The sequence below is a fragment of the Pleurodeles waltl genome, chromosome 3_1, assembly GCF_031143425.1.
Source record: "Pleurodeles waltl isolate 20211129_DDA chromosome 3_1, aPleWal1.hap1.20221129, whole genome shotgun sequence".
NCBI lineage: Eukaryota > Metazoa > Chordata > Amphibia > Caudata > Salamandridae > Pleurodeles > Pleurodeles waltl.
The window spans coordinates 811,750,662-811,766,977 of record NC_090440.1 but is presented as its reverse complement, the minus strand read 5'-3'; the positions used below and the strand labels follow the sequence as shown (position 1 = coordinate 811,766,977).

The 16,316-nt window shown below is 42.0% G+C and overlaps 1 protein-coding gene across 3 annotated transcripts in view; it reads left to right on the top strand.

Annotated features, from left to right (window-relative positions):
* The window catches only part of COPB1 (COPI coat complex subunit beta 1), a 213,012-nt gene that overhangs the window by 135,805 nt on the left and 60,891 nt on the right, over positions 1 to 16,316 (top strand). For all 3 annotated transcript variants that reach the window (XM_069223690.1, XM_069223691.1, XM_069223692.1), the window contains exons 14-16: positions 491 to 611; positions 4,751 to 4,978; positions 11,549 to 11,728. In XM_069223690.1, coding sequence (XP_069079791.1) covers positions 491 to 611; positions 4,751 to 4,978; positions 11,549 to 11,728 — 529 coding nt within the window. The remainder of the gene's footprint in view (positions 1 to 490; positions 612 to 4,750; positions 4,979 to 11,548; positions 11,729 to 16,316) is intronic.

Here is a 16,316-nt window from a genome sequence, read left to right as displayed (position 1 = left end):
ATGCATATAAAACCTCTGCTGATGGTGTAAATGTTCTCAGAAAGACCAAGAAAGAGTTCCTACAACAAAAAAATCTCCTGTACAATGGGAGCATGCCAGAAAGTAAGAAAATTGCATCCTGCAAGCATCAAAAGTGTCTGCCAGCTGGCTGGAGTGAGATACCCTCACCAACTGGAGCATCACACGTTCCAACAGCTTGGATTTTTTTAGAGCCATTCGCAGTGATTCCGCCTAATGCTTACAGATCTTCAGTTCTCCATTATTCATAGGGTATTCAGAGTTTGAATGTGCCATGTTAGTGTATCTCTGTAGGTAATGTGTTCTAGCTGACAAGGTTAAAAGTAAATACAACGGTTAGTACTGGGAACAAACCTAAAGAAAAGATGAAAGATGATGGAATTTGATTATGTTAATCATCGATCACTTTTTCAGATAGTAATAGTGCTACTGCTTATAACCTTGGCCTAATTTCCTATTTATTTTGCTCTAGACCTCCGCTCAGGGGATTTCTTCTTGAAGGAGATTTTTTTGTTGCTGCCTCACTTGCTACTACTTTGACCAAGATTGCACTACGCTATGTAGCCCTTGTTCAGGACAAGAAGAAGCAAAATGTAAGTCACATATTTAACATATTGTGAACGAACAGAATTTTTACTATATTTTGTCAATACTCATTTACAATGTTAAACTGTAGTATTACATGCCAGTAGGGTTTAGTTGGCTGTGTTTACTGTTCTTCTTGATATTTTTGGGATGTTCGTTTATTCCATACTTAACGGTTGTTCTTTTGGTTGGAGTCTTCCGTTGATTTCTAGTTTTAGAATGTGGTGATATATTAAAATGATGAATATTATTGTTGTGATTATTCTATCTAGCATTGTCAAAGAATAAGAGTTTTTAAGCATTTTTTCAGTTAACATTGGCTCTTTAGTGTGCTTTTTATTTTATTTTTGTTTTGCATTGTGTGCTTTGGTTGTCCCCCTCGTGAATTTGTTTCTTTTTTTCTTCATTTATTTCTAGGTTTGTGCTCTACCAATAGAGAGAGTTATTCTCCAACAGAGTGATGTGTAAACCCTAGTTTTGGTTGCAAATTGTATTTTCTGTGGATGTGGCAATGTTCAGCACACATGACCTAGTTTGAGGGAACAACATCTCTGCCATTTGAGATCTAAAAATATTAATAGTCAGAGAACCTACAGACTCAGGTTGTGATATTTATTATTCCCGAATTCAAGTCTCTACTGGTTGGCCTAAATTTATTTTACGCTGTGCAAAATAGCAATTGCTGTAAAAATAATCTATAGTACAAGGATAATAGGTATAAATGCTAACCTTGTTGCAGATGTTTGTTACACTTCTTTCAGTGAATTTTCTTTAGCTGTATAACTAAAATAATCATAGATTACAACAATTTTGGAGCGACTAGGCAATTGTCTACCTAGATTTTATTAAAGAATTTGCAGGTATTTCCTTCGAACTATCATCCTTCTGAGAGGATATATTATAGGATAATTCACTATTGTGATCTAGGCCAGTTATTTATTTAACTCCTACATTGATATATCTCTGGGTCTTCTGCCACATAAGAACCTTTTTTACTGAGTAATTCTCCTAGCAATGCCCTCCCTTCAAACTTATTTATAATCAAATACCCAGCCCTCTGGGTTCTGCATTCTAGCACTTAGTGCCACATGCAGTGCTTTTGTGCTCCATTTCTCCACCAAATGTCACACTGCCTAAATCATCATTCCCTCTGCTCTGTTATAATTTTGATAACAGTCATAATTGTAATTCCTGTATGCAGTGTTCAGTTGCTAAAGGGCACATGTGAAGGCCACAAATCGCTAACTCTAGGCATACAGCAATCTACTAACCTGTTTCTTAGACCAGAGGCCCAGCAAAGTGTAATTTCCCATTTTGGGCTCTTGTCTTACAAGTTACATTAATTACAGTGCCAAACGGGAGTGTACTCAATAAAGCCCATGTTTAGAGGATTTCAATGATTATGACAAAAAAAAATAATGGTCTTTCTTGGAGTACATAACTTGCTGTCTGTCACAGGAATATCTGAGAGTTACTCATAATACAGCCTTTGTGTACCCAATACTTAGACAATCCAGTAAACCCATTGACAGAGGAATTTCAGCACTGACCCAGCTGCAGCCTTCGAAGCAGTGTCTTGTTGGCAAAGTAGAATTGAGCTGTTACCCCATTGTCTTCACAGGAAAAGGGTGATGTTGACCTTCACTGCATTCATCTTTTTACCAGACGGTTCTGTGTGTAGGAAGTGGAGCTTTACCACCCACTTTTGAAGAGTGAATCTCCTCCCCATTCAATAACTTAGCACTATTCAGACATTTAGTGGTTTGGTCTGGAAAATATTTAAGTTTCCTTGAACTTTTTCCTTATGGTTGTGATGACTCACTAGGACATCGTCGTAATCGATCTGTGCCCCAGAAGGTAGTTGCCTTCTTAAGATTCTTTTTACAGCATTGGGTTCAGATGTAATGCCCAGAGCTCTGTGTTAAAGACTGTTAGAAGTCAAAAAGCTACATGTATGCTTGAGACGGAGGAGCTAGTATATTAAACACATCAAAGCAGAAAGCAGTTTGATGATCGATGCATGAAAACCCTGAAATTCGATGACAACAGCACAATTACAGTGGAGCTCTACCACAGGAGCACAGGGATGCTAAAGCTCAGTAGCATGAGCATATTGACATCCGGAAGAAAGCCCAAAAGACAGGTTTTTCTTAGAAGCCTTTTAGCATAGAGGGTGGGAGAATGTATAGTTTAAGAATGACTGGTAACAAAGTCTCTTTTTAATCTAGGGTGATGGAAAACGTACCCTTTGAATTTAGTCGCATGGGCACTACAAGTTGTGTAGGAAAATTACATGAATGTCGGATGCAATTTCTGTCTCCCTAAGAATCCTAAGTCTGAAGAATTTCAAGCCTGTGCTGCCTTCCAACCAAAATACTTAAAAGGAAGAGAGAAACAATATTTGATGCACTATTCTATGGCACAAGCCAAGACATACTCTATATGAAACTGGGATTGTTGTCATCAGAGTACTGTATTGTAACTACGTAGACAGAAGAGGCTCAGAGGGAGCAGTATGTGTTGGACGGTGAAGGCTCGGCAACAACAGATATAAATATACAGAGGCCGTTCCTAAAAAGATTTTTGTGACACAGAAAAAAGACAATTTTTTCAATATCCCAGGAGTAAAGGTTTCAGAACTGACCAGGTAGTCGGAGTCAACAGGTAAGAAATGTCACTTGATGCAGAGAGGAGAGCAATTGATTGGAGCCTCCTTTTTCCTTTTGCGTTCCTTTACGAAGGTGAATCGGGGACGGAGGAAGATAATGGAGAAAGATACTTCAGCTCCCCTTAAAAAAGAAAAAAGAAGTTGGTTGATGCCTGACAGCAGAGCAAAAGCAGCTATTACCCCAGAAAAAGAAGACAGTGCCTGGAGGCTGAGGTGCTAGCGTTAATGCAAAAAAAAAAAAAAATACAGATACTTGTAAAAACAGGACACAAGAGACCTAGGGAAGTTTTAGAGCAGAACCCGAAGACTGTATCTCCTCAATTTTGACCTGAACCACGTGAGGAAGAACAGGATAAAGTATGAGAAAGACACACAGCTGTTCTTACAAGAGGATACAGACCAGGAAGAAGACTTATGGAGGAATATAGTGGTAGATTCTACTAGAGGACAGAGGTGCATACCCATCAATTGCATCCTACCAGGCGACTTAGCATTGTATCATGCATTATTCAGGAGAAGAGCTAATACTGGGTACCGGGTAATACTGGGTACACCTAGATGAAAGAGCAGGCAAAAGGCTGTTCCTACTGGTAATACTACACCCTCTGAGGGTGGAAAAACCTATATCTTCCTATGTTACCCACCGTAACCCATCCACATAGGGGGACACTTAAAGAGCCAGCCTCATCAGTGTATAGGTAAAAAAAAGTAGAAACCATCCCCAAACTAGTTAACTTGAATCAGAGGTAAAGTGCCTTCTGGCTCGATCTTTGCAGTGCTGCTCCATAGAGGGCAAATGCACCAGCCTCAAATAGCCTCTGACAAGAATAGTAAGATAGTAGATGCTGTTGCTAGGAAAAGATAAGAGGAACACCCAAGCCTTTATGGGCTTGGGCTATGCTAGCAAATGAGCAATCATTACCCACCCCTGTTCATAACACTGCAGTTTGGAGCAGAATAGGTGTTTTTCTACAGAATGGTACAAAATCATATCAGACAAATGGGTGCTGAATATCATATGAACCCCGACTAGTGTATTGAATTGAATTGAAAATAAGTTGATATGCTATACCACTAAAAAAGCAATTGTACAAGAAAGAATTCAAGGGTGTTTCTCTGCAAGAAATACATGAAATATTGATGAAAGATGCCATTAGTAAAGCGGTTTACTCTTCTAGAGACTGTCCTAGAAATGAAATAATGTTTTTTATTTTGTAACATGTTTGTTTTCAAACCTTTTATAATTTAAGTCATTGTAGTACAAATAGTGCAGGGTCTTTAACTTCAGTAGAGAAATTCCTACAAAATGTTACGTATATGTGACCATTCAGATTACGATATGTGCATAACCCGTTTAGTTTTTTTTTGTTTGCAGATGAGTAGTCTACTGCAGTGACTTTGAAGATGAACTTTGATGAATTTAAATACTGAAAAAGTCTGTAATTGCTGAAGTTTGTTTCCATGTTTTCTATTTTATAGTCCTTTGTTGCTGAAGCCATGTTGATAATGGCCACTATACTTCACTTGGGCAAGTCTTCACTCCCAAAGAAGCCAATCACAGATGACGACGTTGACCGAATCTCTCTGTGCCTGAAGGTTCTGTCTGAATGTTCTCCATTGATGAATGACATTTTCAACAAAGAATGCAGGCAGTCTCTTTCACACATGCTTTCAGCTAAACTGGAGGAGGAGAAACTCTCTCAGAAAGTAAATATTTAAGTTTTTACTCATCCTTAAGTATATGCTCAATGCTGTTGGTGACAGTTAAAATAAAAAGACCAAAGGCAGTATTGAAAAAACAACATTGTTAAACAGTATAAATGGGCTTGTTGTATATTGTAAGTCACTGAGAAGTTCCATGACCATATAGATGAATGAGTCTAAACAATGAGCTTCTTTATAAGGTCATGAGACTCTGAGGTGACTTGCAATATGCTATTAACCTACTGCAGACCGTAGTTCATTCCTTAATATACATGATCACATCACCTGTCCCACAATTGTATAAATCTTTGCTATCTTGCTTCTTTTTTCATATGAAAGAGATAGTATATTTGTATCACATGAAGAATAAAAGTGCAAAATTAAACTCACCAAAGGGAGTGTAGTGTAAAAAAACTAATCGCCAAACGAAGTTTTTAATACAAGTCAAATAAAATACTGAAAGTCTGAATGTGTAGCAATATGCAGGAAGATTGGGTCTTTCTTGTAATGACCTAAAGCAGGTGCAAAATAAACATTACCATGCTTTCGCAGCGTGAATCTGTTCTGGATTCTATACTGTGAATTATTCTGCCATCTAGTGGTTGGGTCGGGAATTCTCCAGTCTTTTTTCCATTTCCTATTATTTATTTATTTGCTGGGTGTTGATGGATTCCCCCATTTGGTGCCATCATATGTCCTTCCCTGGAAGCTCTCACCTTTGATTGCCATCTTCAGATTTTTTTTTTGTTTTGTCATTGATTCTGGATGCTTGTTGGAGGCTCTCCAGCACGGTGAAGGAAAAAGTTTGTGAGAAGTTCTGAAGAAGTTCGCCTAACTTTTGGAAGAAATCCAACGAAGAACATCAGGAAAGCGGTACCGGAGGACACTTTAAGACTAAGGGAGATGATTTCGAGACTGCCTGGGCAGGAACTCCCTGTTCGGCATAATGGAGAAAACTCAGTTCAAGTTCTGCCTAAATTTTGCCACCACAGATTCTTGCAGAAGGGCCATCACACAGCCTGTAACCTCTGCCTGCTGATCAACACCAAAGTGGCAACTGCAACCCCTATGCTGGGCTCAAGTCAAAGAAACTGAAAGCGAGAGAGAGCAGACACAGGCACACTGTAAGGAAATGCCTCCTTGGCATGGTTACCCCCGGACTTTTTGCCTTTGCTGATGCTATGTTTTGAATTGGAAGTGTGCTGAGGCCTGCTAACCAGGCCCCAGCACCAGTGTTCTTTCCCTAACCTGTACTTTTGTATCCACAATTGGCACACCCTGGCATCCAGGTAAGTCCCTTGTAACTGGTACCCCTGGTACCAAGGGCCCTGATGCCAGGGAAGGTCTTTAAGGGCTGCAGCATATCTTATGCCACCCTGGGGACCCCTCACTCGGCACAGACACACTGCTTACCAGCTTGTGTGTGCTGGTGAGGACAAAACAAGTAAGTCGACATGGCACTCCCCTCAGGGTGCCATGCCAACCTCACACTGCCTATGCAGTATAGATAAGTCACCCCTCTAGCAGGCCTTACAGCCCTAAGGCAGGGTGCACTATACCATAGGTGAGGGCACCAGTGCATGAGCACTGTGCCCCTACAGTGTCTAAGACAAACCTTAGACATTGTAAGTGCAGGGTAGCCATAAGAGTATATGGTCTGGGAGTCTGTCAAACACGAACTCCACAGCACCATAATGGCTACACTGAAAACTGGGAAGTTTGGTATCAAACTTCTCAGCACAATAAATGCACACTGATGCCTGTGTACATTTTATTGTGAAATACACCCCAGAGGGCACCTTAGAGGTGCCCCCTGAAACCTTAAACAACTACCTGTGTAGGCTGACTGGTTTTAGCAGCCTGCCACACTCGAGACATGTTGCTGGCCCCATGGGGAGAGTGCCTTTGTCACTCTGAGGCCAGTAACAAAGCCTGCACTGGGTGGAGATGCTAACACCCCCGTAGACAGGAGCTGTAACACCTGGCGGTGAGCCTCAAAGGCTCACCCCCTTTGTTCCAGCACCGCAGGGCACTCCAGCTAGTGGAGTTGCCCGCCCCCTCCGGCCACGGCCCAACTTTTGGCGGCAAGGCCGGGGGAAATAATGAGAATAACAAGGAGGACCCAGACGTGGGTCCCGTGCTCACTGTGCCACCAGATTCAAGCTAGCCTGGCTGAAGAGAGGTGATAACCCAAAACCGGTCCCAGGATGCTTGTTTCTGGTCCAGGGAGGGCCTGGCCTGGGAATTCGGGCTGGACTGTCCCCATAGGGAACAGAGTCAAGACTGATTTGCATATGGCTGGGTCCAAACTGGAATGGCATGGTGAGAAAAAAACTGGTGGATTAATCCCAGACCTGTGACTGGGGGTGAACGTTTGATTTGTTCTGCATTCTGCCCATCAATTTTTTTTTTTTTTTGCATCATCAGGTGCCACACTTGGCTAAGAGTCTGTGGTTTTAAGCCTGATGTCAAGTAGCATCTATTAAACTTACCATTTATTGGTGTATATCTGTTCGGAGCATAAGTAGATGAGATGCTGGAAAATTAAAGAAAGACACACACTGATATTGCCAAGGCCATGAGTGCACTACAAACCTACCAACATAGAGGTTACTTTCATAGTGGGCACTATAGAGGGGCATCAGTAACAAGCACCTCCACAGACACAGCCACTGTGCAGAAGCAGTGAGGTTCCTATCCGTCCCAATACTAGAGAGACATACTATAGCTCACAGTACAAGAAAAATAGAGGACGGGGTCATGGCTCCACCTCCAACTCCCACCAAGCAGTGACTCTCTACGCCTCCCCCTCCACACTTAGCACCAGTAGGGTGGCAGCTGCAGCACCGGCACAAATACTGTGGACAAATTACAACAGATCAGTGGGTCCTTTCCATCGTAAACGATGGGTACTGTCTAGAACTCACAGCTACCCCACCCACTATACCACCAAATAGATAAACTATGTCAACAGAACACTTATTGCTCCTGCAAGAGGAGATGCAAGTTCTGCTTCAACAAGCGGCCATAGAGCAGGTCTGAAAACAACATCAAGGACACTTGGTGTACTCAGTGTACTTCCTCATTCTAAAAAAAGGATGGAACTTTAAGGCTTATACTAGACCTCAGGCCACTCAGCAAGTACATCCTGTCAGAGCATTTTATAGTAACACTCCACAAAGTAATACCATTGCTACACCACAGAGACTTGCTGACAGCATAGACCTCCGACACCTGGTTCCACATTCTAGTACATCTAGCCTATCACTGCTACCTCTGTATTCAAGTAAGTGGGCAACATTACTAATTCAAAGTGTTGTCATTCTGAGTAACTAGTGTACCAAATCCGTAGCAACTGAATCTAGTGATCTGGCTCTTGAAGTCTTATAATTTGGATACCTCAGTCTACCACAAGAATACATGACCATTTTGAAAACAAACTTGCAGTCCAACCAGACGATCCTGCTATGCATCCAAATGGAAGAGATCTGTCCATTACTGCCTAGCCAAACAAATCTAACCACTTTCCCAACAGTGCAGGACCTTGTTTGTTATATATTTTATTTACAACACGCAGGCCTGGCATATATTCCTCTATTAGACTACACTAAGAAGCACTTGCTGTATACATGCAAAACAGCCAACATATGTCACTGCTCAAAATACAAGCTATCAGAGCATTTCTGGAAGAACTAGAGTCATTCATCTCCAACCCACCAGCACCAGTCTGGGACCTCAAAATTGTTCTCACCAGACTCATGGGTCACCATTTGATCTACTACATTCATGTGTTTTACAGTTCCTAACATGAAAAGTAGCATTTTTAGTAGCTGTTGTATCTCTTAGGCGAATATAGAAACTTCAAGCACACACTCAAGAAGAACCATTCTTCCCCGTCTAGCCTGATAAATTAGTACTTAGAACAAACCCTAAATTCCTCCTAACAGTAGTTTCTGCTTTCCACACAAATCAAACAATTGAGCTACCTTTATTCTTTCCTAACCCAGATTCTGTAGCAGAACTTTCGCCCTCAAAGTTAAGAGCATTAATGTATTAAGGCAAGCGAAAAAAAACCTTTAGTAAAACACAACTCCTCTGCTGAACGCTTCAGGTCGTGCCTCGCCAGACTTGTAGGCTGGATGGATCAGAGCTGTCTTAAACTGAACACTGGTAAAATTGAAGTGGTGGTCATTGGAAAACAACCTTCGATCTGGTCCTCAGCCTGGTGACTGGATATTATGGGTTCCATACCAACTTCCAAAACCAGCAGTAAAGAATCTCGGGATATGGTTTGACTCTCAGTTGAGTTTCAATAAGCAGATATCGGGGTTGGCTGGCACCTGTTTCAATATCTTTAAAATGGTCCGAAAGATCATGGACCTTTTTCCAGTGAGGCTAGGAAAAGTGTGGTTCAGGCCCTCATTACATCAAGGTTGGACTATTGTAATGTTCTGTACCTTGGGGCCACCAGGAGCAGACTCCTTAAACTGCAAAGAGCGCAGAATTCTGCGACACGTCTGATACACAACCTCCCTAAATTTGCCTCTTTGGGACAGGCCCTCTCTTCTCTCCACTGTCTTCCTATAAGGAAGAGAGAGGTCTTTAAAACTTTGTGTTCCCGCCATCAAATATTGCATGACAAAGGCCAGAGATATCAGCTCCCCATGGGATCCTGGCATTGCACCACTTGGAGCCTCAGATCCTCTACTAAGGCCCTGGCTTCCATTCCAAAAATCAACAGAGCTCGTATGGGAGGTCGCTCTTTCAGATATCTTGTCCCTAAATTGTGGAACACCCTGCAACCTGACTGGAGGTTGGTCGAGCAAGAATCAGTTTTCCGAAAAAGACTGAAAACCTGGCTCTTTTGTGAGACCTTGGACTAACAGATTCTTTTTACCTTCTTCTTCCTGTTAATGGCTAAGATGAACCCAAGTGCGGGAACACTCCAGCAGGAGTAACCATGCCCTATATAAACCCACTTTCATCCATTCATTCACAACGCTAAGCAAACGCTGCCTGTGAGTCCATGTGCTCACTCCAGACGCCAAAAAAAGCCTCCATTGCTTTTCCAGAAAAAATCCCTTTAGGAGATATCTGTAAAGCAGCAACATGGGATAGCCCACATACATTCATGAAACATTGTTGTGTTTAATTTCTTAGCTAATGAGCAAGCTTGAGTGGGTTAAGCTGTATTACGAAAAAAATTTCAAACTTGTGCGTCAACCACTAGCTAAACGCAACTTTTGGGGAGCACTGCTTTACATTCGATGCTAAGCATATGTCTCTATGGCCAACAGATGCTACGGATGGAATATGTTACTTACTATGTAAGCATCTATTCATAGTACATAGTGCGTAGATTCATATGCACCTGCCCCCTTCCCTGGAAACTTGCTGATGTGCACACCTCTTTACTAAAACACTCATCTTGACTTTACCTGCATGTTCATCCTTTCACTATACTGCTTCTGTCCGAGGCTTACCCTATGATTTGAAAAACTGTCTACCAAAGGAGCTGATGAACATGCGCAATACAGCCTATCAGTGGAGTCACAATACCTTGTGACAGGAAAGACATTCAAAGAAAAGCAAGTTGCAAACATTCGAGCCCAACACTAGATGGCAGGAGTATGTTAAGCAGAGGAATCTACGCCACTACATGCTACGGATAGATGCTTAGAGGCTAAGTAACCTATACCTTCCTTCTCTAACTGCTTTAGGTTAGAATGAGAGCACAAAGGGTCAGGAAAAAAACGTCTTTCTTGTGTACTGTTGGAGGAGGCTTGCAGCAGTGCCTGGGATTAATTCACAGCATTACCTCTTATTGTTTGAAGGAAAAGTTAGGGGTGCCAACTGCCTGCACAGTCTTCTTAAGTAATTAAATCTGGAACTTTTTCATTGTTCCACCTAATAGACCTTACTTTTCCTCCCCAGGAGCACTGTTCAGGCTCTCCTTGAAACTAGAAATCTTCTTTAGTATAGTTTTCATCAAACCTACGTTCGACACAAGCATTGTGGAAAAATATAATTCTATAACCTCAGTCCCTGGCAGATATGCTGATCATCAGTGAATACTGGAGAATCTTGGAGTCTTCACTCCTTCTACAGTCAGGAATGAGGAGTGGTCACAAATGGAAACATGTTCTTATCTGTGGGTTTTGGGGGCTTTCTAGCATGAATGTAGATGCACTTTTACTTTCTTATTAGGGAGGGTAAAACCTGAATGAAATGAATGCAAATATTGTTGCCTTTAGACAACACTGTAGTTTTGAGATGGATTGTTAGGATGTGGCTAAGCAGCATGTCTTGTGACAGAATTATTCTACAAGCTCTGAGGCAGATTTAATGTCCTTGTTGAGCTTGCTCTGATTATTAGTCTGTACAATGTATATTTGTTTTTTAGCATGTGCGTTTTCCCTTCACAAAACAGGTCGAAACTTTAAAAGTAAATTATTCGTCACTCCTTTGAAATGTCCTTGCTTTTTCTTTATGAATAATTATTAGGGATTGATAATTTCACATTTTTGCTAGTCTGGCAGAATTAATATTTCATTCTTTCATTTACCTTTACAGAAAGAGTCTGAAAAGAGAAGTGTGACCGTTCAGGCAGACGATCCAATTTCCTTCATGCAGCTCACTGCTAAAAATGAAATGTCCTCTAAAGAAGACCAGTTCCAGCTGAGCCTGCTTGCAGCAATGGGCACAACACAAAGAAAAGAAGCCGCTGACCCTCTTGCATCTAAATTGAACAAAGTAAAAAACAAATCTTTTAACTTTGTGATCTAGCCTACATTTACCCTCTAAAAACTAATCGTCTTTGATAGAATTTTTCATCTATTAACCTGTTGCATAATCTACAAACTGAATGAATGTTTTAGCCTTGCATGTGACTGTCAGATGAAGCTCAACAATTGCAATGTGTATTTTCGATTTTCATTTAATTTATTTAGCAGTTAATCACAGCCCTATGATTTCTTATTTCTATATAATATTTTTTAATGTTTATATTTTTGTGCTTCTTATACTGTACAAATTCCGTGACACATGACCATTTCTTAGAGACAAGGCGTCAGAATGCTTAATTGCTTTGAAAGACCACTCCCTTCCTTTCAGGGTGGTAACACAGTTTTGTTTCAACAGCATGTGCCTGGTGCCCTTTTACTGACCGCGTGGGGTAGATTGTGACGCTGTGTAAAACTTAAGCTTTCTGCACCTCCCAGTGAGGCACCTTATAAAGGTTCCTTGTTTTAAGTGCTGAGTCATGAGTAATATTGCAATGAGCACTGAACATTGAGGAGCAGCGTAACATTAGAAAAGTACCTGGAGAATGATTGGAGAAAAAAATGAAATTGCTGCAGGGTAAATATCAGTGGTTGGAGCGCATTGTTGCCTGTCCCACTGTCCAAGAGATGCATATCTCCAACTTCTCAGACGAATAACTTGGGAGTATGGCTAGATGTCACTTAAATCCTTAATACCTCTTCATCCACCACACTGATTAGTACTGCGTCCCATTACACGATAACCGCCCCTCAGTGGTCATCATGCATGACTTCAGAACATTTCCCACATGGGATCAGAAAACAGAGACCACACACACCCTTCCAACCAAACAGACGGTACAATTTAGCATGCTGCCCATACATGTAGTACTTCAGTGCCCCACATTGTGGTAGTAAGTCCTATATAATTGCAGCACAATACAATACATTGTACAAAAATTACTTTTTGATTATTTGTGTACATATGCATTCACAGGCTATACGGTGTAATGGCTTCACTAATACATGAAAGAAATAACTACTTATTTTTCGAAGTGTAAGACTGAGGGGATTTCAAAGAAATTGATTTGAGGGATGGGCTCCTTGGTGCATCTCATCACTTGTTGAATAGGGCAAGATCCCCCTCCCCTATGCCTTAATTCTGAAATCCCAACCAATAATCTTTCTGTTTCTGCTACTGTCCTTTTAACTCAAGCACTTTCCTGCTGGTGTCAGTTGATTGCTTAGTAGATTTAAGTTTACAGTTGTCATGGCATTTTCTGAGAACCAGGAAATCGTGGTTGTTAACTTTTAAATTGTGAAAATATTTGCTGTGCAAAGGATCAATACAGCTTTATTGCAAAGGCCACCAAAGTAAGCCAGAGCAGTGACAGAGGCTACAGCAGCCAACTATTGCACCTCCTGACAGGATAAAGGTCAGAGCTGTGCTTTAACCATCAGGGGTGTACCCTATAGTTACCCTTATTTAAAGAGAATGTTTAGGGTTGTGGCTTCATCCTCCAAGCCCAACACCCCCCCCGACAATTATTTCATGATCTCATTACTTCACAGTACAACATGTTTAGGCTAGATAGCGAATACTGTTCAGAAAAATGAGAGAAAATGGGATTAGGGCGTTCTTTGGCATAACAGAAGACTCCTCTTATTCCGAGAGCATTTAAACTGTTTTGAATGGAATCCCTCCCTTTTAAGCAAAAATGACTCCTATTTGTTTTTGGAGGGGAAGAGGGGGTGTGCCATCTGAAATGTTCCCCACTCCTAAGCCCCCCCTCTCTAACTCTCAGATTTCTCTCCCATCCTCATTATGTGGCCTCAAGATCCCCTTTTGTTGGCCGTGTTAGTGGTGATTCATTTGATAATGTGCATGCAGCAGGTATCGAACATGAAAACCAAAAGTTTTTTTATTTTTTTTTATTTTTATTTTTAAACGTCCTATTTCTTATTGTTTGTCTTGGGGGAGCTGCTTGTCCTTTTATCTGACAGCCTGCCATTTGGGGCTACATGAACTCGATGCAGTCGGGTGTCTTCCATCACTTCCTTCATTTCATCTAAAGTTTCCGATGGGATTTTGTCAGAGGCAAAGATAGTATTTGATTTTCCAGATGTGTGTTCTTAATTAAGATATCTGTAAATGATGTCTTTGTTCTTTATATTAGACAGCGTCTGGCCTCCACTCGAAGAACCAGTGTGGCATAGCTATACATGGATATTTATTTATTGACTTGCATGGCATTGGCTCTTACTACATTCATAATTATATTCTGTTCTCAAATTGAAATTTATTAATTTATCATTGTAGAAAGCACTGGCACCATGGCAACCACTGTACTCTAGGTACCTTGGCCTTTTCAGATATTCCTCTTTGCTTTTGATTGTCTACTGATCATCTTATGTATGTCTATTTCAGCTATCTAGCTACACATGAAACCCCTGTACTTTTTATGGAAGAATTGTTCCTTTGCCGCTATTTTGATACAATAGGAAAAGTACAAAATCCACGCAATCTTATCTTGGTCCTCTCTCCCAACTTCCAACAAGTTGCTGTTGGCAATGAAGCTCGGGATTAAAATCAATAGCAGTAATAACGTGATTTTCTCCAGTCATATAGGTATATTAAGCCAAGTTTATGCTCTTGCTGATAGTGATATATTATAGATGTATTTCCGCCTGGGGTGTCTGTTAATAAATGTATACATTCTTTTGATTTTTTCAGAAATGTACAATCGCTGTCTTAACACACTTTCATTTACAAATATTATTTCCGAGATGAATGTTTAACAAGGGCTACATTGATTAACAGCTAATTTACACTTTCGTAAATAGACTTGATCACTTAGCCTACAAATCGACATTTTAAGTCTCGCATAGACAGCGCATGCGCTGTCTCTTCGAGACCAAGCATGCAACACATATTTGCCTGAAAGGGCCTTAGCCCCCATCCTCCCGTCATCTGTTGTATCCTGGGCTATACAGCCTCAGCTTCAAGGACACAGGCAGTTTCTGAGCTGTTGTGGGCCAGACTGAGATGGAGCTGATGCCTTAGATGCATTCGTAGTATTTTGCAGGTCTTAAAAAGGCCATTTAATTATAAACGAGTCCTTTGTCTGCTTTCACTTCATCCTGTGCTCCCTGCTGCCCCCATTCTAGTAAGGACTGTTGCTGCCACAGGAGGAGTATATTCAGGGCCACTGGAATTATGCGGCAGGGAAGGGCCAAATTATGCGGCAGGGTTAAGTAAATTGTGCGGCAAGGAAAGGAAAATTATGCTGCACATTTTGTGATAGTAGTTGTAAGGAAATGCCTCCTTGGCATGGTTGCCCCCTGACTTTTTGCCTTTGCTGATGCTATGTTTACAATTGAAAGTGTGCTGAGGCCTGCTAACCAGGCCCCAGCACCAGTGTTCTTTCCCTAACCTGTACTTTTGTATCCACAATTGGCAGACCCTGGCATCCAGATAAGTCCCTTGTAACTGGTACTTCTAGTACCAAGGGCCCTGATGCCAAGGAAGGTCTCTAAGGGCTGCAGCATGTCTTATGCCACCCTGGAGACCTCTCACTCAGCACAGACACACTGCTTGCCAGCTTGTGTGTGCTAGTGAGGACAAAACGAGTAAGTCGACATGGCACTCCCCTCAGGGTGCCATGCCAGCCTCTCACTGCCTATGCAGTATAGGTAAGACACCCCTCTAGCAGGCCTTACAGCCCTAAGGCAGGGTGCACTATACCATAGGTGAGGGTACCAGTGCATGAGCATGGTACCCCTACAGTGTCTAAACAAAACCTTAGACATTGTAAGTGCAGGGTAGCCATAAGAGTATATGGTCTGGGAGTTTGTCAAACACGAACTCCACAGCACCATAATGGCTACACTGAAAACTGGGAAGTTTGGTATCAAACTTCTCAGCACAATAAATGCACACTGATGCCAGTGTACATTTTATTGTAAAATACACCCCAGAGGGCACCTTAGAGGTGCCCCCTGAAACTTAACCGACTGTCTGTGTAGGCTGACTAGTTCCAGCAGCCTGCCACACCAGAGACATGTTGCTGGCCCCATGGGGAGAGTGCCTTTGTCACTCTGAGGCCAGTAACAAAGCCTGCACTGGGTGGAGATGCTAACACCTCCCCCAGGCAGGAGCTGTGACACCTGGCGGTGAGCCTCAAAGGCTCACCCCTTTGTCACAGCCCAGCAGGGCACTCCAGCTTAGTGGAGTTGCCCGCCCCCTCCGGCCACGGCCCCCACTTTTGGCGGCAAGGCTGGAGGGAACAAAGAAAGCAACAAGGAGGAGTCACTGGCCAGTCAGGACAGCCCCTAAGGTGTCCTGAGCTGAAGTGACTCTAACTTTTAGAAATCCTCCATCTTGCAGATGGAGGATTCCCCCAATAGGGTTAGGATTGTGACCCCCTCCCCTTGGGAGGAGGCACAAAGAGGGTGTACCCACCCTCAGGGCTAGTAGCCATTGGCTACTAACCCCCCAGACCTAAACACGCCCTTAAATTTAGTATTTTAAGGGCTACCCTGAACCCTAGAAAATTAGATTCCTGCAACTACAAGAAGAA